The sequence below is a fragment of the Pongo pygmaeus genome, chromosome 1, assembly GCF_028885625.2.
Source record: "Pongo pygmaeus isolate AG05252 chromosome 1, NHGRI_mPonPyg2-v2.0_pri, whole genome shotgun sequence".
Taxonomy (NCBI): Eukaryota; Metazoa; Chordata; class Mammalia; order Primates; family Hominidae; genus Pongo; species Pongo pygmaeus.
In genome coordinates this window covers 78,319,835-78,344,848 of record NC_072373.2, presented here as the reverse complement: position 1 = coordinate 78,344,848, position 25,014 = coordinate 78,319,835, and the positions used below count along the sequence as shown (strand labels likewise).

General features: G+C 38.1%; 1 protein-coding gene across 6 annotated transcripts in view; it reads right to left on the bottom strand.

Moving 5' to 3' along the window:
- The window catches only part of VAMP4 (vesicle associated membrane protein 4), a 49,296-nt gene that overhangs the window by 10,137 nt on the left and 14,145 nt on the right, over nt 1-25,014 (bottom strand). For 5 of the 6 annotated variants that reach the window (XR_008492815.2, XR_008492814.2, XM_063648710.1 and 2 more), the window contains exons 3-5: nt 24,831-24,877; nt 9,054-9,104; nt 596-696 (exon numbers count right to left, since the gene is read on the bottom strand). Coding sequence is in view for 4 of the 6 variants with exons in the window: in XM_063648710.1 (XP_063504780.1) it covers nt 596-696; nt 9,054-9,104; nt 24,831-24,877 (199 nt within the window). In the remaining 2 variants the exon portion in view is untranslated. The remainder of the gene's footprint in view (nt 1-595; nt 697-9,053; nt 9,105-24,830; nt 24,878-25,014) is intronic. The other variant, XM_063648724.1, reaches the window with a different exon arrangement.

Below are 25,014 nucleotides of genomic sequence, written 5' to 3'. Positions count from 1 at the left end.
GAAGTTAGCTTCTTAGAAGATATCAAAAGTGACTGATTTTAAGGGAAAACAATATACATTTTAAATGTGACTAAGCAAGGTTTTTTTTTTTTTCTAAAGTCTGTCAAAGATTAATCAGGTATTCAGCCATTCACCATTCAAACAATATTTGAGTGGCAAGTACGTGCCAGGTATAGGTATAGGTATAGGTTACAGGTGTAATGACTGAAAGTAAAGAAAGGTGACTAAGTAAAACATAAAATAAAAATAGCAGATAAGTTTGAAACAAGTGTTGGAAAGTGAGTAGGTCTTTAGGCCCTGAGATCATGAGAAACACAAAGTTCATCAATATCACAGGGCAAAAGAAAAAACAGCTCTACTCTTCACTCTTCAACAATGAAATTTTAAATTCTTCATTCTTCACTGAACAATTAAAAAATAATGAAACAATAAGATGACTCAAAGTAAAGGAGTTAAAATTAAACCATTAAAATCATATACTTAAGAACCAAATGCCAATTTCCTAAGCCAAGATTTGTAAATGCTGGCTAGACAAGTAGAAGACAAAAACGAGCAAACAGATTAGTAATATCAAGAAATACATGAAGATCTGTACCTGATTTGTCCTGTAGTTCATCTAGTCTCTCCCCTCTCTCAATTACCTTTGTAATATTTTCTTGCATGACATCAATAACTTCATCCACTTGATTCTGAACACTAGTTTAAAAAAGATACACAATTATTTATCCTTCTTTTGAGAATGCTTACAATTTTTAAAACTTTCATTAGACATAATAAAGAATAGCAAATTCTCAGAGAATTATTCAACTATAAAATTTAAATTTAAGACTTTGTAGCAATGTTCTTCCATTTGTGGGCTTCAGTACTCAGATAATGAAAGACAATATGATATAAATTAAAGTAATATTTAAAGATAGCTTACTTTTAGCCCTGCTTCTGACTTGTAACCCATAAGCAAGTTAAATGTACTGTCAGCATGCTCATTAAGTACAGAATTTAGTTAAACAGCTTCTCTAAAAATAATCAGTTTTTCTTTTCAACAGGCTATTGAGGCAGCACATAGACACCGCTGTAGCCTACTTTTGCTACATATTTCATACATGAAGGCTAACAAAGGAGGTACCTTAACATACTTTTTAACATACCTTTTGCTCAGGTAAGGTAAAGGCTTATGAAACATACCTAGTTTCCAAAATGGAAATGTAGGGCATATTCTAAGAGATACTGACGCTCAATGGGTAGAATTCTTCACTGCTCATCAGATTTTTCTTAAACAGGGTATAAGACAACTGGGGACACCTGGGAATATTTTGAAGTACCCACCAGGAAGCAAAAAGGAAAAAATTGTTTTCTGTTTTTCGATTGTTTGTTCATCCTTTATATTAGATGATGGGGGCCTGTTTTAACCAAATTTCAGGCTGTTCAATAAAGACTTAACCTAAACTTAAAATTGTAATAACTGTCCTCAGCTATCTACTCTCATTCAGGAGTTACCTCCAGAGTACACAAACATGGACATGTTGAATTATTTTAAGTGTCTTATTCTCCTCTGTTGCTCTAACCACAAAATTATTTTAAATTACTTTATGAAATAAGTCACAACAATGAAATATTTAAAAGGAGAAATAAAGCAAATCCATGGTCCTCATACTAAACACTGTTTAAAGTGCATTGCATTACTAGCGACTACAGACATGTGCTGCATAACATTTTGGTTAATGACAAAGCACTCTTACAACACTGGTCCCATAAGTTATAATACCGTATTTTTACTGCATGTTTTCTACGTTTAGATATGTTTAGACATACAGATATTTACCATTGTGTTATAATTACCTACAGTATTCAGTGCAGTCACATGCTGTATAGGTTTGTAGCTTAGGAGCTATAAGCCATACCATATAGCCTAGGTGTGTAGCAGACTACACCATGTAGGTTTGTGTAAGTATTCTACTCTATGATGTTCACACAATGAAACTGCCTAATGATGCATTTCTCCAAACGTAGCCTGTCGTTAAGGGTCCATGATGGTTATAAACATTAAATGTATATATGCAATTATGTTTCTAGTTGGAAAAGGAAGAAGTGTGTAGGGGGCTTTAACAATTTTTTACAATACACAAATATGGTCTCCGCCCTCTACCCCACACAAGTCCCCAAACTAATGTAGTAAGTGAGGGGTGAGGCACAGTCATGTTTAATTTTGAAAGAGTTCTATCCTTTCCGATCACTGAGCTAGTTCTTCAAAAAGTTTGCTATAAAAACAAAATGAAGGCCCACTTAGACATAGGTGGATTCAGAAGTACTCTCAGATTCAAGTAGCAATTACTAAGTTTGATGACAGTCACTTCCCTCCCATGTTAAAAGCATTATGTACACCCACTGATTACCCACACACAAACTTCAAGATTTTTCACAGCATCCCAGAGTTCTGTGCTTCCCACACATTATTTCACTGGAGGATATAAGACTGAAGCTCAACAAAGTTGGGCATGCAGAATTCTCTTCTGCCCAAACAGATCTGAAAGAACCCCTAAATCTCTAAGACATCTTGTTGCAACTCCCAATCCCCTAAGTAGAGAGTTAAAGGTGTTCATCTTATTTAAGAACAATGGCACAAATACACAATGAATCAATTTATTCAACAAATAATGAGAGCCTACTATGTACTGTTTTAGGTACTGAGGAAATAACATTGAACAAAACAGACAATAATCCCAGCCCTTATGGAACATATGTTCGAATGTATGTTGAATGCACTGTATTAACCTTATAGCTGTGAAACAGCATGCTTTACCCCATTACTCTATTTTATTTATAGCATGTAAGCAAATATAAAGTAATAGTAATTGTCCCTATTTACTTATTTACATGCTTATTTTCTGCCTCTCCCCACTAGAAGGTAAGCTCAACAAATGCAGTGATCTTGCCTATTTTGTTCACTTTTGTAAGTCCAGTACCTATAGTGGTACATGGGGCAGAGTGGCCATTCAATAAATATTTGCTGAACAAATGAACAGTTTGAGTATAAATCCTATAAAGCATATTCAGCTACTTTAGGAGGAGATATAAAGCAGTGAGTGTAGAGCCCTCCATTTAACTACAAACAAAAGCAAAGCTACTGTTCAGCAAGGATCAATTTTGAAATTCCCAGCCAGTTTTTTTTTTGTCATATGCAAGTGACGATAATTAATGGCTTAAAGTAGGGTGCTATAGCAGGAAGGGAATGAATAAAATGTACTAAGGCTCCTACACACGATCAGATTATAGCTATTATGGATATTAATATATGGATACTATATGTACTTTTAGACGAGATCGGGCGCATTCAGGGTGGTATGGCTGTAGACATGATATATACTTTTAAAATGAAAACAAAAAGCTAATAAAATAGTTATGGTCCCAGAATCTCTTTAAAGGCCAGGCCTGGTGGTTCATGCCTGTAATCTCAACACTTTGGGAGGCCAAGGTGGAAGGATCCCCTGAGCCCGGGAGTTTGAGACCAGGCTAGGCAACAGAGTGAGCCCTTGTCTTTACAAAAAAATTTAAAAATAAGCTGGTTATGGTGGCATGTGCCTGTGGTCCCAGCCACTTGGGAGGCTGCAGTGGGAGATTTCCTTGAGCCCAGGAGGTTAAGGTGCAGTGAACTGTGATTGCACCACTGCACTTCAGCCTGAGCAACAGAGATCTGTCTCAAAGGAAAAAAAACAAAACCCTTTAAGGATAAGATTCCATGGATACAGGCAGATTAATTGGGACAGAACCGATAAAATTCTAGATTCTTACTAGAGTATCATAAACCAACAAGTATTCCCTCAACAACATGGCACACATATAATAAATCACTATTGATAATGGAAACCGCAAATATTTTAATTTTTCTGCTACACGATTAGTGAGTTATTGCTGCTTTGTCCTTCACACATTAATTATCTGCTGGTGTAACACTCTGAATCCAGCTACTGTGTAACCTTCACTCAATGATGAAAAATCTCATGATTGTTTTTGTGTTTCAGGATGTTTCCCTACCCAGAACACAATTTTTGTAGAAAAAAGAAAATGATCTGCTTATTTACTTTAATACGGAGATAGTTTGGTTTACAAAGAAAGTGATAACATACTTCCCCATGATCTTTTACATTTTCACAATAGTTATAGTCCTTTGATTTCTATTTGTATTTCACATTGGTCTTGTCCTCATTGTTATACTATAAATGCCTTAAAAACAGAGACTAACCCACTTATCCTTTTATTTCCCAGGTCAAGTGAAATGTGGCTGGTACAAAGTAAGCATTTAACACATATTTTCAAATCTGAATTAAATATATCATTCATTCAAAAAACATTTATTAAAAACTTATGGCTAGGTGTGGTGGCTCAGGGCTGTAATCCCAGCACTTTGGGAGGCTGAGGCGGGAGGATCGCTTGAGCCCAGGAGTTTGAGACCAGCCTCGCCAACACGGCAAAACTCTGTCTCTACAAAAAATACAAAAATTAGCCGAGCATGGTGGTGTGCACCTGTAGTCTCAGCTACTCAGGAAGCTGAGGTGGGAGGATCCTCCTCCGGGAGGTGGAGGCTGCAGTGAGCCAAGATTGTACTACTGCACTCCAGCCTGGGTGACAAGAGTGAGAACCTGTGTCTAAGAAAAAAAAAGTTATTATTATGCTATTCATCAAAGTTATCATCATGAAGGTTATGAGCCTGGTATTTAGAAAGATTATACTCCAGTAGGGAAAACTGATATCCATATACTACCATACGTTAAGGGATATAATAGAAGGAAGCCCATAGTATCAGTCATGTAGCCTTGATGAATTCAGCCTGGACCAGAGATGACATCAAAACCCCTGTGCTGAGTTTTGAGGAGTCAAGAGTTAATCAGGCAGAGTAAAAGAGGCAGTGGATGATGAGAAAGTTCTAGGATAAGGAAATATATGTCAGAGGAGGTAGTATTTTAAGAACTAGGAGATTAACTGGATGTGGGTGAAGGAATTGGGAAAAGAGTAGACAACTCCTAGATTTATAATTTGAACAATTAAGTGGTAGTAGACGATGGCTATTAACTAAAATAAAAAATTAAGAATGCAAAGGAAAAGCTAGTTTGTGAAGGAAGGGTGGAGATTTTTATATCACAGCCAGTTAAAGGCGATTCATATAAGATAATAAAAGACATGAGAGAGAACACAATGAGGAAAAGACATTTTCAGTACTGTTTTAAATCCTCTTAGAGTCTGACGGCACCTGTGTTTCTGAAATGGCTCTATTCTAATTACCAACAGAGAAGCTGTATGGTATAGTGTAGAGCCCCTGGGTTCTGTATTCAGACAAACCTGGGTTTGCAATACAACTTTATCCCTTACTACGTATGTGACTTTGGAATTCATCTTGGAAGCCTGTTTTAGCCTAACATTTTCTCACCTTTAAAATGCAGCTGATAATCTCTACTTGTGAGATTAAATGAGATAGTGTTATTCAAACACTTAGCATAGTGCCTAACACACAGCACATACTTGATAAATGTCAGTGCTCTTTGATTAAGAAACAAATTCACGCTCTGCAATACGCACCCCTTATTTTATAAAGAAAACACTGGCAGGTGCAGTGGCTCACGCCTGCAATCCCAGCATTCTGGGAGACTGAAGTGGGAGGATCCCTTAAGCCCAGGAGTTTGAGACTGGTCTGGGCAACATAGGGAAACCCCGTCTCTATAAAAAATTAGCCAAGCATGGTGGCACGTGCCTGAAGTTTCCAGTTACTCAGGAGCTGAGGTGGAAGGATCAATTGAGCCCAGGATTTTGAGGATTTTGAAGGATCAACTGAGCCACAGTGAGCTGTGACTGTGCCACTGCACTCTAGCCTGGGTGACGGAGCAAAACCCTGTTTCAAAAAACAAACAAAGCAAAAATCCCTGGAAGAAAATATTTATTTTCATAGTTAATATCCCCATCTTCTGGTCTTTTAAGGCACTGCTGACAAAAGAAGTTTTAAGTTAAGCTGTATTTTTCCAACTACATATATATTGCTGTTACACCATAGAATATTCCCTGGGGTGTGGGGGAGGGAATCTTATAAAAGTTAAGCTGGTCTGACCAAGACTATAATTGGGAGATTCCCTATCCCTGACACAGAATGTCTACAATTCACTAGAGTGACATTTATAATGCTATTGTTGAATTTAAAGGCAAAGGAAATGTAATCCTGCTAAAAGTTCCTGTCTGCTTATATAAATGAAACCTTAACTTCTCTACTCTGGAATGCTGACTCCATTCCTTTGGAGCTGGTATTTCCAGGTGGTCCATCCTCATAATTTATGCTTGAACAAACTCTCTTTAAAAACAAAACAAAATTTAAAAAGCGAAGGAAACATTCCAAAGAGAAGCATAAATTTTATGTAGACATGTGAATATTTAAAAATTGTCCTCAAAAAGAGTCTTTCCTAAGAAGTGATGTCAAGTATTTTTTGTAGGATCAATCTGTTATCAACACTAATAAATGTGGCTAATCAAGTTCAAAGAAAGCAACGATGTTGCTAATCTATGCAGTAGGAAACACTCTGTATTGAAATGTTATAAATTAAGTGGTGATAACAGCTTAAGTAAATAAACTGACCAGTGCTAGCAATTTTGGGTACTAAAATAATGCCAGGGATTTGTCCTTGGGTAAGCTGTGTGGCAAGTTGTGCTCCCCCATGTTGGGCACACTGGTGAGTCATGCCCTGCTTAGATAAGCATTAATCAAGGTTTAATGCATGCTTGATGAACGACCTTATTCTAACTAAATCCAGCAAGCTTTCAGCTCTAGAGTAAAAAACATTATACTTAACAATCCCTTATTATTCTAAAATTCTGTGATCACCAAAATTATTGCGATATTAATAGTGTAATACATAAATATACAAATTCATGTGTGTATGTTTGGCATTTACTAACATAGACATATATTCTTTAATGCCTACTCTGTACAACTGGTGGTGGTTTGGGGATTCAGCTGGAAAATCATACTCAAAAGACCCCAATCGGCAACACCCCTTACTAGGTTCACTCTTCAGAAGCATATCAGACAGGAAACAGAGCATACTGGCAGGACAAAAAATAGGTGTGTCATCAGTGGAGCCCTCTTCTCCAGTGGCAGCTTAGGTAAAAGAGAACATGTGAGTGGATACAGAAGTCATTCTGGCTCAGTGCAGGAGAATGGCTCAGACATTACACATTGGCATCCACATATGCCATACAGGCTTGAACTACAACTAATTTGAGTCCTGGTAGAATGCTTGTGATCTCCCTGGAACATGAGAGAATGAGTGGCTTATGAGGTCTTCTTCCATCCACCTCCCTGTTTCCCTTATGAGACTATCATAAGGCAGTTTCTTATCACTTCCCAGGTTCTGATGAGGTATAAACTTTCTGCAGACTCTATGTGCAGACTATAAAAACCACAGTCTAGAAATAGCTCCTTTGCAATAGAGTATCCCACAATTTGTACTGCAGCCATTGACCCCCCCTTTTTTTTTTAAGAGAAGGGGGTTTCACTTTGTTGCTCAGGCTGGTCTCAAAACTTTTGGCTTCAAGCAATCCTCCTTTGAAGGAGAATCCCAAAGTGCTGGGATTACAGGCATGAAACACTGCACCCAGCTGTATCATTATTTTTGGTATGCAGGACAATAATTCTGAGAGCTACTAACTTTGGCTACTCTTCCTTTTACTATATAAGTAATAAATTACATCTAAAAGTGGCTTGTTGTATCTTTAGTCAAATCAGAGACTTGAAACAGTACAGATTCTCTCTTCTACTGGCCTCGAAGAAGCACCATGAAATCTATAGCTGCAGAAAATAAATTCTGATAACTTCCTGAGTTGGTCATACCTGGTGATACCCTGATTGCCATCTTGTTAAACCTGAGCAAAAGGCTCACCTAAGAAGTGCCTGAACTCCTGACCCAAGGAAACTGTGAGATGATAAATGTGTGTTGTTTTAAGCTGCTAAATTTATGGTAATTTGTTACATGGCAATAGAAAACTAATACACCCAGTCTAGTACCTGTAATCATTTGTTGGTTCTTTGGTTCCATATCTCAAAATCCATTAGTTAGAATTAGGCTAAGTATGGAATATTTCTTCACACCAACAGCTACCTGAGTAAAGCCCAAGTATCTCACCAATAACTAGATACTCCATTATAGAACCCTTCCCACAATGTGCCATCTATACCCAGGCTTAGGGTAGTGACTATTATCCCTCCTTAGGTCTTGAACCTGGGCCATGCAGTTCACATTCCACAGTTAGTCTTTATAGCTTGGTCAGTTTCCAGAGCCTTCCCTCAAGTGACTCACTGCTCTGTCCATTCCTTCTCCCCTCCAGTCAGGACTCATATCTTTCCAATATCAGACACATTGATTACAGCATATTATCCTCATCTATCACCAAATAATACATACCTCAAAGGTTTTAAACCACAAATTAGCCACAAAACTTAGTTCAATATATGGGTTACGATAAATAAGAGATATGAAAAAATTCTGGAAGTAGATAAAAACATGCAGTACATCAACAAATTAAAGCTATTATATTACCTTTGTTATCATTCTGAAAATAGGAATCAAGCTACAGATTTAAAACCAAAATAGACCTTCAGACTATGCTAAATAAATGGATTTGACGTAAGGTAATCAAGTCATAAAAAAACCAACAATCCTGCATTTCCTTAGCTATAATTCTGAGAAAATAAAATGAATTAGGTTTTTATAACCCAGCAGTTATATTTAGTCTTCATCAGGGGTCAACAACTTTTTCTGTAAAGGACCAGACACTCAGCAGATATTTTAGATTTTGTGGGCCATAAAATGTGCCACAGCTTTGTCACAACTACTCAACTTTGCCATTGTAGCTTGAAAGTACCCATCGATAATATGAAAACAAATGGGCATGGCTATGTTCCAATAAAACTTTATTTATAAAAACAGGCTGCAGCCAGATTTGGCTCACAGGCTGCAGTTTGCCAATCTCTAGTCTACACAGAAATATGATTATCATTTAAACAAATGAACAAAACTTACTGCTTAATTTTGTCATTTCTAGGTCCAAATCTTGGTCCAGATGGTCCCCTTCTGAAAACAAGTACATACCAAGTACATATTAGTAGTGACAGGATTAAAACAAAACAAAAAAAAGATAGAAAGTATACACAAATACAAACAATCAAGCTGAACTCTAAACATGGATCAGTTATTTATCATAAGGGACCACATTTTACTGATACTGGTGAAACTGAATAATAGGTAATCATATCTTTACTTCATTGGCACTTATTACTAGCCACAATTAAGCTAATTCTTCTGCATGTTAAAACTTTCAGAGAAATTAGGGTTTATATTATCTTATATAACAAACTTACACAGAATTTGTTCTGATCATTAAACTCTGAAATATCCTAACTACTTAATTGCTAGTGAATATTAATATCTTTATAGTCAACTGTAGAACTAAAAGCGCAATTCATCTTGAATTTAGACTATAATGAAATGAGGAAACTACAAAGTGAACTGCTGATTGACAAAGATGGATATAGAGAAAAATTCATTGAAAACACTAACAATTTTAAGTATGTTTTTGATTATTCATCTTAAACTTATTAACATAGCAAAAGGGAAATGTAAGATATTAAGAAAATTTTAACATTACTCAGATTATTATCTCCTTATTGTAGTTGAGTGTATTTCACACCTTAACCAATCCATTTTAATATTCTTGAAATGAAAACATTTGGTTATTTAAAGTAATTATGATTCTTCTGGAGATAGAGAATAAATAAGACATAAACTACAAAACTCAAAAGAAACCAGGTTCTTAGATTTCTAGACATGGCAATTTCTAAAGGAGGTGAAAAAATACAACAATTGATAAAAAAATTTTGGAAAAAAAACCTGTTTACTGAAACTTATTTAACATAATGTATAAGTGTGAATATATCATCTTGCCTTAGTTCCTCTTAAGCTTTTTCCTTAAAGTCTTTTAAGCTCCAACTAAGCCTCAGAATACTGGAACAGTATTCCATTCCAAAGTGATGTTAAACATTGAATTTCATAGAGAAAACTAATATTCTGAACCAGAGGCCATTCCTAAACACTAGGCAAGGACTTACAAGAGCTGGTCAACCGAAAAACAAACAAAAGCAGTCATTAAATGAGGAAACTATAAAGTGAAATAGAATCTGAAAAGTATTGAATTAAAATTATCCCCACTACAGGTTAAAAAAAAAGCAGCAGCCATGTCTGTTTCATCTATCAAGTAACATGAGACTTCAAAATACTTATAGAAAAACACAAAATGAAAAGCTGGTTCTCTGAAAATTAAAACTTGATAAACTTCTAGCCAGACTGATTAGCAAAAAAAGAAAGAAGGCATATATTAGTAACAGGAATGGAAGAGTGAACATCACTACAGACAAATGTACCACGGTTATATAAGATTTATTAACAGAAGCTAAGTGAAGCGTAGATAGGAACTCTCTATACTATCTATGCAACTCTTCTGTGGGTCTAAAATTATTTTTTTAAAATCCCCCAAAGAAAATTCCAGGACTAGATTTGTTCAGTCGTCAATTCTACCAAACATTTAATGAAGAAAAAATAAGAATTCTATGCAAACTCTTCTGGAAAACTAAAAAAGACAGAACTTTCCCAACTCATTATCCAGGGCCAGTATGAATCTACCACGAAAACCAGATAAAGACACAACAAGAAAAAGACATAACTATCAACCAACCAATATCCCTAATGAACATAGATGCAAAAATTCTTAACAAACTCTTAACAAATTGATTCTAACACTGTTTTAAAAGAATAATACATGATGATCAAGTAGGGTTCATATCAGGAATGCAACGATGGTTTAAAATTTCAAAATCAACATAATTCACCACATTCACAGACCAAAAAAAATGATCATCTCAATAGATACAAAATAAATGCTTGACAAAATCCAACATCAGCTAATGATAAAAATTCTTCACAAACTAGGAATAGGAGGAAACTTCCTCAACCTGATAAATCTACACACAACAACAACAACATGCAATGAAAATGAAACATAATATGAAAGATGAATGCTTCCCCTAAAGGAGATCAGGAACAAAGCAAGGATATTCCCTCTCACTACCTCTACTCAATATTGTGCTGGATGTTCTAATCAGAGCAATAAGGTAATAAAAAATAAAAGGCAAACATAGATGAGGAGGAAATAAAACTGTCTTTATTTGCAGAAAGCATAATTGTTCTATGTTGAAAATCCAGTAGGATCTATAAAAACACTACTAAAACTACTAAGTGGGTTTGGCAAGATTGTAGAATACAAGGTTAATTTACAAAATGATATTTATACTAGCAATAAGTATGACATTTTAAAATTTTGAAACACCATCTGAAATGTCATTTTTAGTAGCATCAGAAATTATGAAAATCAATGTGCAAAAATCACAAGCATTCCTATACACCAATAACAGACAAACAGAAAGCCAAATCATGAGTGAACTCCCATTCACAATTGCTTCAAAGAGAATAAAATACCTAGGAATCCAACTTACAGGGGATGTGAAGGACCTCTTCAAGGAGAACTATAAACCACTGCTCAACGAAATAAAAGAGGACACAAACAAATGGAAGAACATTCCATGCTCATGGATAGGAAGAATCAATATTGTGAAAATGGCCATACTACCCAAGGTAATTTATAGATTCAATGCCATCCCCATCAAGCTACCAATGACTTTCTTCACAGAATTGGAAAAAACTACTTTAAAGTTCATATGGAACCAAAAAAGAGCTCGCATTGTCAAGACAATCCTAAGCCAAAAGAACAAAGTTGGAGGCGTCACGCTATCTGACTTCCAACTACACTATAAGGCTACAGTAACCAAAACAGCATGGTACTGGTACCAAAACAGAGATATAGACCAATGGAACAGAATAGTGCCCTCAGAAATAATACCAGACATCTACAACCATCTGATCTTTGACAAACCTGACAAAAACAAGAAATAGGGAAAGGATTCCCTATTTAATAAATGGTGCTGGGAAAACTGGCTAGCCATATGTAGAAAGCTGAAACTGGATCCCTTCCTTACACCTTATACAAAAATTAATTCAAGATGGATTAAAGACTTAAATGTTAAACCTAAAACCATAAACACCCTAGAAGAAAACCTACGCAATACCATTCAGGACATAGGCACGGGCAAGGACTTCATGACTAAAACACCAAAAGCAATGGCAACAAAAGCCAAAATTGACAAATGGGATCTCATTAAACTAAAGAACTTCTGCACAGCAAAAGAAACTACCATCAGAGTGAACAGACAACCTACAGCATGGGAGAAAATTTTTACAATCTACCCATCTGACAAAGGGCTAATATCCAGAATCTACAATGAACTCAAACAAATTTACAAGAAAAAAACAAACAACCCCATCAAAAAGTAGGCAAAGGATATGAACAGACACTTCTCAAAAGAAGACATTTATGCAGCCAACAGACACATGAAAAAATGCTCATCATCACGGCCATCAGAGAAATGCAAATCAAAACCACAATGAGATACCATCTCACACCAGTTAGAATGGCGATCATTAAAAAGTCAGGAAACAACAGGTGCTGGAGAGGATGTGGAGAACAGGAACGCTTTTACACTGTTGGTGGGAGTGTAAACTAGTTCAACCATTGTGGAAGTCAGTGTGGCGATTCCTCAGGGATCTAGAACTAGAAATACCATTTGACCCAGCCATCCCATTACTGGGCATATACCCAAAGGATTATATCAAGGGAACCACCCCCAATAATTCAAAGTACGACCTTTTCTATTTTCCCTAAGTGTCAGCCGGTTTGAGAAATAAAGGCAAAGAGTACAAAAGAGAGAAATTTTAAAGCTATGTGTCCGGGGGAGACATCATGTGTCGGCAGGTTCTGTGATGCCCCCCCGACGCCGCAAAACCAGCAAGTTTTTATTAGTGATTTTCAAAGGGAGGGAGTGTACGAATAGGGTCTGGGTTACGGAGATCACATGCTTCACAAGGCAATAAAATATCACAAGGCAAATGGGGGCAGAGCAAGATCACACGACCAGGACGAAATTAAAATTGCTAATGAAGTTTTGGGCACACATTGTCATTGATAACATCTTATCAGGAGAACAGGGTTTGAGAGCAGACAACTGGTCTGACTAAAATTTACTGGGCAGGAATTTCCTCATCCTAATAGGCCTGGGAGACCAGGGCTTATTTCATCCCTTATCTTCAACATGTAAGACACACATTCCCAGAGCGGCCATTTTAGAAACCTCCTCCTAGGAATGCATTCTCTTTCTCAGGGCTGTTCCTTGTTGAGAAAAAGAATTCAGCGATATTTCTCCTATTTGCTTTTGTAAGAAGAGAAATATGGCTCTGTTGTGCCCAGCTCAGACAGTCAGACCTAATGGTTATCTCCCTTGTTCCCTGAACGTTGCTGTTATCCTGTTCTTTTTTCAAGGTGCCCAGATTTCATATTGTTTAAACACACATGCTTTACAAACAATTTGTGCAGTTAACACAATCATCACAGGGTCCTGAGGTGACATACATCCTCAGCTTACGAAGATGACAGGATTAAGAAATTAAAGTAAAGACAGGCACAGAAAATCACAAGAATATTGATTGGGGAAGTGATAAATGTCCATGAAATCTTCACAATTTATGTTCAGAGACTGCAATAAAGACAGGTGTAAGAAATTATAAAAGTATTAGTTTGGGGAACTAATAAATGTCCATGAAATCTTCACAATTTATGCTCTTCTGCCATGGCTTCAGCCAGTCCCTCCATTTGGGGTCCCTGACTTCCCAAAACAGGATTATAAACCATGCTGCTATAAAGACACATGCACACATATGTTTATTGTGGCACTATTCACAATAGCAAAGACTTGGAACCAACCCAAATGTCCAACAATGATAGACTGGATTAAGAACATGTGGCACATATACACCATGGAATACTATGCAGCCATAAAAAATGATGAGTTCATGTCCTTTGTAGGGACATGGATGAAGCTGGAAACCATCATTCTGAGCAAACTATCACAAGGACAGAAAACCAAACACCGCATGTTCTCACTCATAGGTGGGAACTGAACAATGAGAACACTTGGACACAGGGTGGGGAACATCACACACCAGGTCCTGTCGTGGGGTCGGGGGAGGGGGGAGGGATAGCATTAGGAGATATATCTAATGTAAATCATGAGTTAACTGGTGCAGCACACCAACATGGCACATGCATACATATGTAACAAACCTGCACATTGTGCACATGTACCCTAGAACTTAAAGTATAATAATAAAAACTAAAAAATAAAAAAAGAAAATAGTTAAGGATCAATTTGACAAAGAAAAAAATACAACATCTGGACACTGAAAACGACAAAACACTGCTGAGAGAAATTAAGTACCCAAATAAATAAAAAGATATACCATGTTCATGGGTCAGAAAACCAAATATTGTTAAGATGTTAATTATCCCCAAATTCATCTATAGGTTCAATATAATCTCAACCAAAATTCCAGCAGGCTTGCTGGAAACTGACAAGATGATTCTAAAATGTATATGAAAATGCTTAGAGCCTCCAATAGCCAAAAGAACTTTGAAAAGGCAGTGCAAAGTTGAAGGATATACACTACACTACCTCACAACTTACTATAAAGTTGTAGTACTCAGCATAGTGATTACTATGGTATTGATGTAAGAAAGATATATAGAGTCCAGAAATAGAGCCACACATATATGGTCAATAAATTTTTATTGTGGTAAATATATATAACATATATTTACTATTTTAACCGTTTTTAAGCATACAGTTCTGGGGCATTAAGTAATTCACTTAATGAACTATCATCACCATTCATCTCCAGAACTTTTTCATCTTGCAAAACTGAAACTCTGTCCCCTAACTTGTCATTCCCTTTTCCTCAAAGGCCCTGGCAAACACCATTCTGTGTTTCTATGAAATTGACTACTCTAGGTACCTCATATAAGTGGAATCATGCAATATTTTTCCTTTTATGACTGGCTTCTTTTACTTACCATAAAGTCTTCAAGGTTCATCCATGTTTTAGCATATGTCAGAATTTCCTTCCAAACTTTTTAAGGCTGAATAAATTCCATTTATGTATTCAATATTGAGTTCCTGGGTGTAGAGGCTTGTGCTATTAATTCTAGCTACTCTGGTAGGGGAACTGAGGCAGGAGAATCACTTGAGGTCAGGAGTTCAAGACCATCCTGGCCAACATAATGAGACCCTGTCTCAGTCAATCAATCAATCAGCAAACAATTTAAAAAACTGAGTTCCTTTTTGAGGGGTAGCTATTGCTCTAGTCTAAGGCTTTTCACCACAAGTAGCATTGTAGGCAATTTGCTCTGTGACTCTATAGAAATCTTGTCACCCATAGAAAATTATCTCCCCACATTATCTGACATTCTGCCAAAAATGATACTATTTTCTGTTACTGGATTTGCTGCTATCTATCCTGTAAGCTCTTTCTTCACTGCTTCTTGGGTTTCCATTAATTTTTTTTTTTTTTTTAGATGGAGTCTTTCTCTGTCGCCCAGGCTAGAATGCAGTGGCGCGATCTTGGCTCACTGCAACCTCTGCCTCCCAGGTTCAAGCGATTCTCCTGCCTTAGCCCCCTAAGTTGCTCGGATTACAGATGCACACCACCAGGACTGGCTAATTTTTGTATTTTTAGCAGAGACATTTCACTGTGTTGGCCAGGCTGGTCTCGAACTCCTGACCTCAGGTGATCCACCTGCCTCGGTCTCCCAAAGTGCTGGGATTACAGGCGTGAGCCACTGTGCCTGGCCAGGTTTCCGTTAATTTTTATAAAATGTTTTCACTTGGAAAAAACCCAGCCTCAACCAAAAAAAGTCACAATTTTTTTTTTTTTTTGAGACAAAGCATCACTCTATTGCCCAAGCTGGAGTGCAGTGGTACAATCTTGGTTCACTGCAACCTCCAACTCCTGGGTTCAAGCGATTCTCCTGCCTCAGTCTCCCAAGTAGCTGGGTCTACAGGCACGTGCCACCATGCCTGGCTAATTTTTGTATTTTTAGTGCAGACGGGGTTTCACTATGTTGGCCAGGCTGGTCTTGAACTCCTGACCTTGTGATCTGCCCACCTCAGCCTCCCAAAGAGGTGGGATTACAGGCATGAGCCACTGCGCCCAGCCAAGTCACAATATTTTAACAAGGTAAGAGGTAAATGTTTCCTCTCAGGCATATATCCCTCTATATCAATCCCCAGAGAAAACTCCCACAACAATGTTGTCCTTCCTGACTTGCCAAATATAAACCTAGACCTGTCTGAGAGCTCTTTCTAATCATAACTACAAAGGATTGATCAGGTCAACTAATTTTTCATGAGATACCAAGGTAATTCAGTGGGAAAAGGATGATCTTTCTTTTTTTTTTTTTTTAATACTTTAAGTTTTAGGGTACATGTGCACAATGTGCAGGTTAGTTACATATGTATATATGTGCCATGCTGGTGTGCTGCACCCATTAACTCATCATTTAGCATTAGGTATATCTCCTAATGCTATCCCTCCCCCCTCCCCCCACCCCACAACAGTCCCAGAGTGTGATGTTCCCCTTCCTGTGTCCATGTGTTCTCATTGTTCAATTCCCATCTATGAGTGAGAACATGTGCTGTTTGGTTTTTTGTCCTTGCGATAGTTTACTGAGAATGATGATTTTCAATTTCATCCATGTCCCTACAAAGGACATGAACTCATCATTTTTTATGGCTGCATAGTATTCCATGGTGTATATGTGCCACATGTTCTTAATCCAGTCTATCATTGTTGGACATTTGGGTTGGTTCCAAGTCTTTGCTATTGTGAATAGTGCCACAATAAACATACGTGTGCATGTGTCTTTATAGCAGCATGATTTATACTCCTTTGGGTATATACCCAGTAATGGGATGGCTGGGTCAAATGGTATTTCTAGTTCTAGATCCCTGAGGAATCGCCACACTGACTTCCACAATGGTTGAACTAGTTTACAGTTCCACCAACCGAGTAAAAGTGTTCCTATTTCTCCACATCCTCTCCAGCACCTGTTGTTTCCCGACTTTTTAATGATTGCCATTCTAACTGGTGTGAGATGGTATCTCATCGTGATTTTGATTTGCATTTCTCTGATGGCCAGTGATGATGAGCATTTTTTCATGTGTCTTTTGGCTGCATAAATGTCTTCTTTTGAGAAGTGTCTGTTCATATCCTTTGCCCACTTTTTGATGGGGTTGTTTGTTTTTTTCTTGTAAATTTGTTGGAGTTCATTGTAGATTCTGGATATTAGCCCTTTGTCAGATGAGTAGGTTGCAAAAATTTTCTCCCATTTTGTAGGTTGCCTGTTCACTCTGATGGTAGTTTCTTTTGCTGTGCAGAAGCTCTTGAGTTTAATTAGATCCCATTTGTCAATTTTGGCTTTTGTTGCCATTGCTTTTGGTGTTTTAGACATGAAGTCCTTGCCCATGCCTATGTCCTGAATGGTAATGCCTAGGTTTTCTTCTAGGGTTTTTATGGTTTTAGGTCTAACGTTTAAGTCTTTAATCCATCTTGAATTAATTTTTGTATAAGGTGTAAGGAAGGGATCCAGTTTCAGCTTCCTACATATGGCTAGCCAGTTTTCCCAGCACCATTTATTAAACAGGGAATCCTTTCCCTATTTCTTGTTTTTCTCAGGTTTGTCAAACATCAGATAGTTGTAGATATGCGGCGTTATTTCTGAGGGCTCTGTTCCGTTCCATTGATCCATGTCTCTGTTTTGGTACCAGTACCATGCTGTTTTGGTTACTGTAGCCTTGTAGTATAGTTTGCAGTCAGGTAGCGTGACGCCTCCAGCTTTGTTCTTTTGGCTTAGGATTGACTTGGCAATGCGGGCTCCTTTTTGGTTCCATATGAACTTTAAAGTAGTTTTTTCCAATTCTGTGAAGAAAGTCATTGGTAGCTTGATGGGGATGGCATTGAATCTATAAATTACCTTGGGTAGTATGGCCATTTTCACGACATTGATTCTTCCTACCCATGAGCATGGAATGTTCTTCCATTTGTTTGTATCCTCTTTTATTTCATTGAGCAGTGGTTTGTAGTTCTCCCTGAAGAGGTCCTTCACATCCCTTGTAAGTTGGATTCCTAAGTATTTTATTCTCTTTGAAGCAATTGTGAATGGGAGTTCACTCATGATTTGGCTTTCTGTTTGTTATTGGTGTATAAGAATGCTTTTGATTTTTGTACATTGATTTTGTAACCTGAGACTTTGCTGAAGTTGCTTATCAGCTTAAGGAGATTTTGGGCTGAGACAATGGGGTTTTCTAGATATACAATCATGTCATCTGCAAACAGGGACAATTTGACTTCCTCTTTTCCTAATTGAATACCCTTTATTTCCTTCTCCTGCCTAATTGCCCTGGCCAGAACTTCCAGCACTATGTTGAATAGGAGTGGTGAGAGAGGGCATCCCTGTCTTGTGCCAGTTTTCAAAGGGAATGCTTCCAGTTTTTGCCCATTCAGTATGATATTGGCTGTGGGTTTGTCATAGGTAGCTCTTATTATTTTGACTTACGTCCCATCAATACCTAATTTATTGAGAGTTTTTAGCATGAAGTGTTGTTGAATTTTGTCAAAGGCCTTTTCTGCATCTATTGAGATAATCATGTGGTTTTTGTCTTTGGTTCTGTTTATATGCTGGATTACATTTATTGATTTGCGTATATTGAACCAGCCTTGCATCCCAGGGATGAAACCCACTTGATCATAGTGGATAAGCTTTTTGATGTGCTGCTGGATTCGGTTTGCCAGTATTTTATTGAGGATTTTTGCATCAATGTTCATCAAGGATATTGGTCTAAAATTCTCTTTTTTGGTTGTGTGTCTGCCCGGCTTTGGTATCAGGATGATGCTGGCCTCATAAAATGAGTTAGGAAGGATTCCCTCTTTTTCTATTGATTGGAATAGTTTCAGAAGGAATGGTACCAGTTCCTCCTTGTACCTCTGGTAGAATTCGGCTGTGAATCCATCTGGTCCTGGACTCTTTTTGGTTGGTAAGGTATTGATTATTGCCACAATTTCAGATCCTGTTATTGGTCTATTCAGAGATTCAACTTCTTCCTGGTTTAGTCTTGAGAGAGTGTATGTGTCGAGGAATTTATCCATTTCTTCTAGATTTTCTAGTTTATTTGCGTAGAGGTGTCTGTAGTATTCCCTGATGGTAGTTTGATTTTCTGTGGGATCAGTGGTGATATCCCCTTTATCATTTTTTACTGCGTCTATTTGATTCTTCTCTCTTTTTTCCTTTATTAGTCTTGCTAGCAGTCTATCAATTTTGTTGATCCTTTCAACAAACCAGCTCCTGGATTCATTAATTTTTTGAAGGGTTTTTTGTGTCTCTATTTCCTTCAATTCTGCTCTGATTTTAGTTATTTCTTGCCTTCTGCTAGCTTTTGAATGTGTTTGCTCTTGCTTTTCTAGTTCTTTTAGTTGCGATGTTAGGGTGTCAATTTTGGATCTTTCCTGCTTTCTCTTGTGGGCATCTAGTGCTATAAATTTCCCTCTACACACTGCTTTGAATGTGTCCCAGAGATTCTGGTATGTTGTGTCTTTGTTCTCGTTGGTTTCAAAGAACATCTTTATTTCTGCCTTCATTTCGTTATGTACCCAGTAGTCATTCAGGAGCAGGTTGTTCAGTTTCCATGTAGTTGAGCGGTTTTCAGTGAGTTTCTTAATCCTGAGTTCTAGCTTGATTGCACTCTGGTCTGACAGACAGTTTGTTATAATTTCTGTTCTTTTACATTTGCTGAGGAGAGCTTTACTTCCAACTATGTGGTCAATTCTGGAATAGGTGTGGTGTGGTGCTGAAAAACATGTATATTCTCTTGATTTGGGGTGGAGAGTTCTGTAGATGTCTATTAGGTCGGCTTGGTGCAGAGCTGAGTTCAATTCCTGGGTATCCTTTTTAACTTTCTCTCTTGTTGATCTATCTAATGCTGACAGTGGGGTGTTAAAGTCTCCCATTATTATTGTGTGGGAGTCTAAGTCTCTTTGTAGGTCACTCAGGACTTGCTTTATGAATCTGGGTGCTCCTGTATTGGGTGCATATATATTTAGGATAGTTAGCTCTTCTTGTTGAATTGATCCCTTTACCATTATGTAATGGCCTTCTTTGTCTCTTTTGATCTTTGTTGGTTTAAAGTCTGTTTTATCAGAGACTAGGATTGCAACCCCTGCCTTTTTTTGTTTTCCATTTGCTTGGTAGATCTTCCTCCATCCTTTTATTTTGAGCCTATGTGTGTCTCTGCACGTGGGATGGGTTTCCTGAATACAGCACACTGATGGGTCTTGACTCTTTATCCAATTTGCCAGTCTGTGTCTTTTAATTGGAGCATTTAGTCCATTTACATTTAAAGTTAATATTGTTATGTGTGAATTTGATCCTGTCATTATGATGTTAGCTGGTTATTTTGCTCGTTAGTTGATGCAGTTTCTTCCTAGTCTCGATGGTCTTTATATTTTGGCATGATTTTGCAGTGGCTGGTACCGGTTGTGCCTTTCCATGTTTAGTGCTTCCTTCAGGAGCTCTTTTAGGGCAGGCCTGGTGGTGACAAAATCTCTCAACATTTGCTTCTCTGTATTTTATTTCTCCTTCACTTATGAAGCTTAGTTTGGCTGGATATGAAATTCTGGGTTGAAAATTCTTTTCTTTAAGAATGTTGAATATTGGCCCCCACTCTCTTCTGGCTTGTAGAGTTTCTGCTGAGAGATCCGCTGTTAGTCTGATGGGCTTCCCTTTGTGGGTAACCCGAGCTTTCTCTCTGGCTGCCCTTAACATTTTTTCCTTCATTTCAACTTTGGTGAATCTGACAATTATGTGTCTTGGAGTTGCTCTTCTCGAGGAGTATCTTTGTGGCGTTCTCTGTATTTCCTGAATCTGAATGTTGGCCTGCCTTGCTAGATTGGGGAAGTTCTCCTGGATAATATCCTGCAGAGTGTTTTCCAACTTGGTTCCATTCTCCCTGTCACTTTCAGGTACACCATTCAGACGCAGATTTGGTCTTTTCACATAGTCCCATATTTCTTGGAGGTTTTGTTCATTTCTTTTTATTCTTTTTTCTCTAAACTTCCCTTCTCGCTTCATTTCATTTATTTCATCTTCCATCACTGATACCCTTTCTTCCAGTTGATCGCATCAGCTCCTGAGGCTTCTGCATTCTTCACGTAGTTCTTGAGCCTTGGCTTTCAGCTCCATCAGCTCCTTTAAGCACTTCTCTGTATTGGTTATTCTAGTTATACATTCGTCTAAAGTTTTTTCAAAGTTTTCAACTTCTTTGCCTTTGGTTTGAATTTCCTCCTGTAGCTCGGAGTAGTTTGATCATCTGAAGCCTTCTTCTCTCAACTCGTCAAAGTCATTCTCCGTCCAGCTTTGTTCCATTGCTGGTGAGGAACTGCATTCTTTTGGAGGAGGAGAGGCACTCTGCTTTTTAGAGTTTCCAGTTTTTCTGCTCTGTTTTTTCCCCATCTTTGTGGTTTTATCTACTTTTGGTCTTTGATGATGGTAATATACAGATGGGTTTTTGGTGTGGATGTTCTTTCTGTTTGTTAGTTTCCTTCTAACAGACAGGACCCTCCGCTTCAGGTCAGTTGGAGTTTGCTAGAGGTCCACTCCAGACCCTGTTTGCCTGGGTATCAGCAGCGGTGTCTGCAGAACCACGGAATTTCGTGATCTGCGAATGCTGCTGTCTGATCGTTCCTCTGGAAGTTTTGTCTCAGAGGAGTACCCGGCCATGTGAGGTGTCAGTCTGCCCCTACTGGGGGGTGCCTCCCAGTTAGGCTGCTCCGGGGTCTGGGGTCAGGGACCCACTTGAGGAGGCAGTCTGCCCATTCTCAGATCTCCAGCTGCGTGCTGCGAGAACCACTGCTCTCCTCAAAGCTGTCAGACAGGGACGTTTAAGTCTGCAGAGGTTACTGCTGTCTTTTTGTCTGTCTGTGCCCTGCCCCCAGAGGTGGAGCCTACAGAGGCAGGCAGGCCTCCTTGAGCTGTGGTGGGCTCCACCCAGTTTGGGCTTCCTGGCTGCTTTGTTTACCTAAGCAAGCCTGGGCAATGGCAGGCGCCCCTCCCCCAGTCTCGCTGCCGCCTTGCTGTTTGATATCAGACTGCTGTGCTAGCAATCAGCGAGACTCCGTGGGTGTAGGACCCTCCGAGCCAGGTGCAGGCTATAATCTCCTGGTGCGCTGTTTCCTAAGCCCGTCAGAAAAGCACAGTATTCGGGTGGGAGTGGCCCGATTTTCCAGGTGCCGTCTGTCACCCCTGGAAAGGGAACTCCCTGACCCCTTGTGCTTCCCGAGTGAGGCAATGCCTCGCCCTGCTTCGGCTGGTGCACGGTGTGCTGCACCTACTGTCCTGCGCCCACTGTCTGGCACTCCCTAGTGAGATGAACCTGGTACATCAGATGGAAATGCAGAAATCACCCGTCTTCTGTGTCGCTCACGCTGGGAGCTGTAGACCGGAGCTGTTCCTATTCGGCCATCTTGGCTCCTCCCCCAAGATGATCTTTTTATGAAATTACAAGGAAACAGTTGGATGGCCATATTCCCCTAGTTTCATCCTTACCTCAAATATATACAAAAATTAACTTAAAAGGGATTGTAGGCCTAAATGTAAAAGTCAAAACTATAAAACTCCTAGAAGAAAGTACAGGTAAAAATCTTAGTGACCTTGAGTTTGGGAAAGATTTCTTATATATGAAAAAAATAGCAAAAACAATAGGAAAAAAAATTCAATAAACTGATGCCATCAAAATCAAAATTTTAATCTTCAAAAGATACTATTACAAAATGAAAGGGTTAAGTTATAGATTTGTAGTTAATATTTACAGAACACATATCTGACAGAAAACTTGTATCTTGAATATATAAAAACTCTTGGCCAGGCACAGTGGCTCTTCCCTGTAATCCCAGCACTTTGGGAGGCTGAGGTGGGAGGATCAGTTGAGGCCAGGAGTTTGAGACCAGCCTGGGAAACAAAGTGAGACCTCATCTCTGCAAAATATAAATAAATATAATAATTAGTTGGGTGTGATGGCACACACCCATAGTCCCAGCTACTTGGTAGGCTGAGGCGAGAAGATCATTTGAGCCTAGGAGTTTGAAGCTGTGGTGAGCCAAGACTGAGCCAGGACACTCTACCAACCTGGGCAAGAGTAATACCTTGTCTCAAAAACAAAAAAAAAAGCAAAAAAAAACACAACTCAATGAGAAAAATTTTCAAATGGGCAAGATTTGAACACATACTTCACCAAAGAAGGTATGAGGATGAAAAATAAGCACACTAATAGATGTTCAACATCATATGTCATTAAGGAAATGCAAATTAAAACCACAACAAGATACCACTACACATCCACTAGAATGGCTAGAACGAAAGAGGCTGAAAAAGACTGACCATATGTAGTGTTGATGAGGATATGGAGCAACTGGAATTCTCATACAATGCTGGTGACAATATAAAATGGTGCAACCACTTTGGAAAACAATTGTAAACTTACACCAGCCATTCTACTCCTAGGTATTTTTATTTCCAAGGAAATAATAGCATATATCCACACAAAAACCTGCACACAAATGTTTATAACAGCTTTATATGTAAAAGCCAAAAAGTAGAAACAACCCAAAAATCCACACACACAAGTGAATGCATAAACGAACTGCAGCATCATACAATGGACTACTACTCAGAAAATTAAAAAACCCAACTATTAACACATGGATGAATCTCAAAAACCATGCTGAATAAAGCCAGGTTTTAAAAAGGGGGCATATTGCATGATTTCATTTATAAAAAATTTTAGAAATACAAACTACAGTGACAGAAAGCAGAGCACTGGTTGCCTAGGGACTGGGAGACCAATGGATTATCAAGGGTTATAAGGAAACTTGCAGGGTGACAGATGGTTCATTATTTGATTTTGGTGATGATGTCACAGGTATATGGTACAGTAAGCTCTCTCTCACCCATGGTTTTGCTTTCCACAGTTTCAGTTACCCATGGTCAACTGCAGTCCGAAAATATTAAATGGAAAATTCCAGAAATAAACAATTCATAAGTTTTAAATTGTGCACCATTCTGAGTAGCATGATGAAACCTCACATTGCCCCGCTTTGTCCCACCTGAAATGTGAATCACCCCTTTGTCCTGCGTATCCACATTGTATATACTACCCATCCCTTTAGTTATCAACATCTTCTTGGCTTCATGATCCAAGGTCACCTGAAATAGATGATTCTCCTTCTGACATATCATCAGAGGTCAATAGTATCTAACGTTATGTCACAATGTGTATATCCTTCACCTCACTTCATCTCATCATCTAGGCATTTTATTATATTATATCATCACAAGAAGAAGGGTGAGTATAGTATGATATTTCAAGAGAGAGACAGGGAGAGACCATATTCACCAAAGTTTTATTATACTATATTGTTATAAGTGTTCTATTATTAGCTATTGCTGTTAATCTCTTACAGTGCCTAATTTATAAATTAAACTTTATGATAGGTATGTATGTATAGGAAAAAAAAATATATATATATGTTTTGCTACTCTCTGTGTTTTCACATATCCACTGGGGGACCTTGGAAGGTATCTCTCAAATATAAGGGAGACTACTGCACGTCTGTCAAAATGTATACAGTATATTTTAGATATATGCATGTATTGTATGTCAATTACACCCTAATAAAGCTGTAAAAAAAACTTACAGAAAAAAGTCCTCTTCTTCATCTGAATCATCTTCCAAAAGATTTCTCTGTCAAAAAAAGAAAAAGACTTGAGTTTTCAGATTCAGAGGGCTTATAAAATGTCACAGAGGAGTAATGAAATAAGTCCTATACTAGTGAAATTTCTTAACTCCAAGTGTCCATAAAGAGGGAAAAGTAATTACAT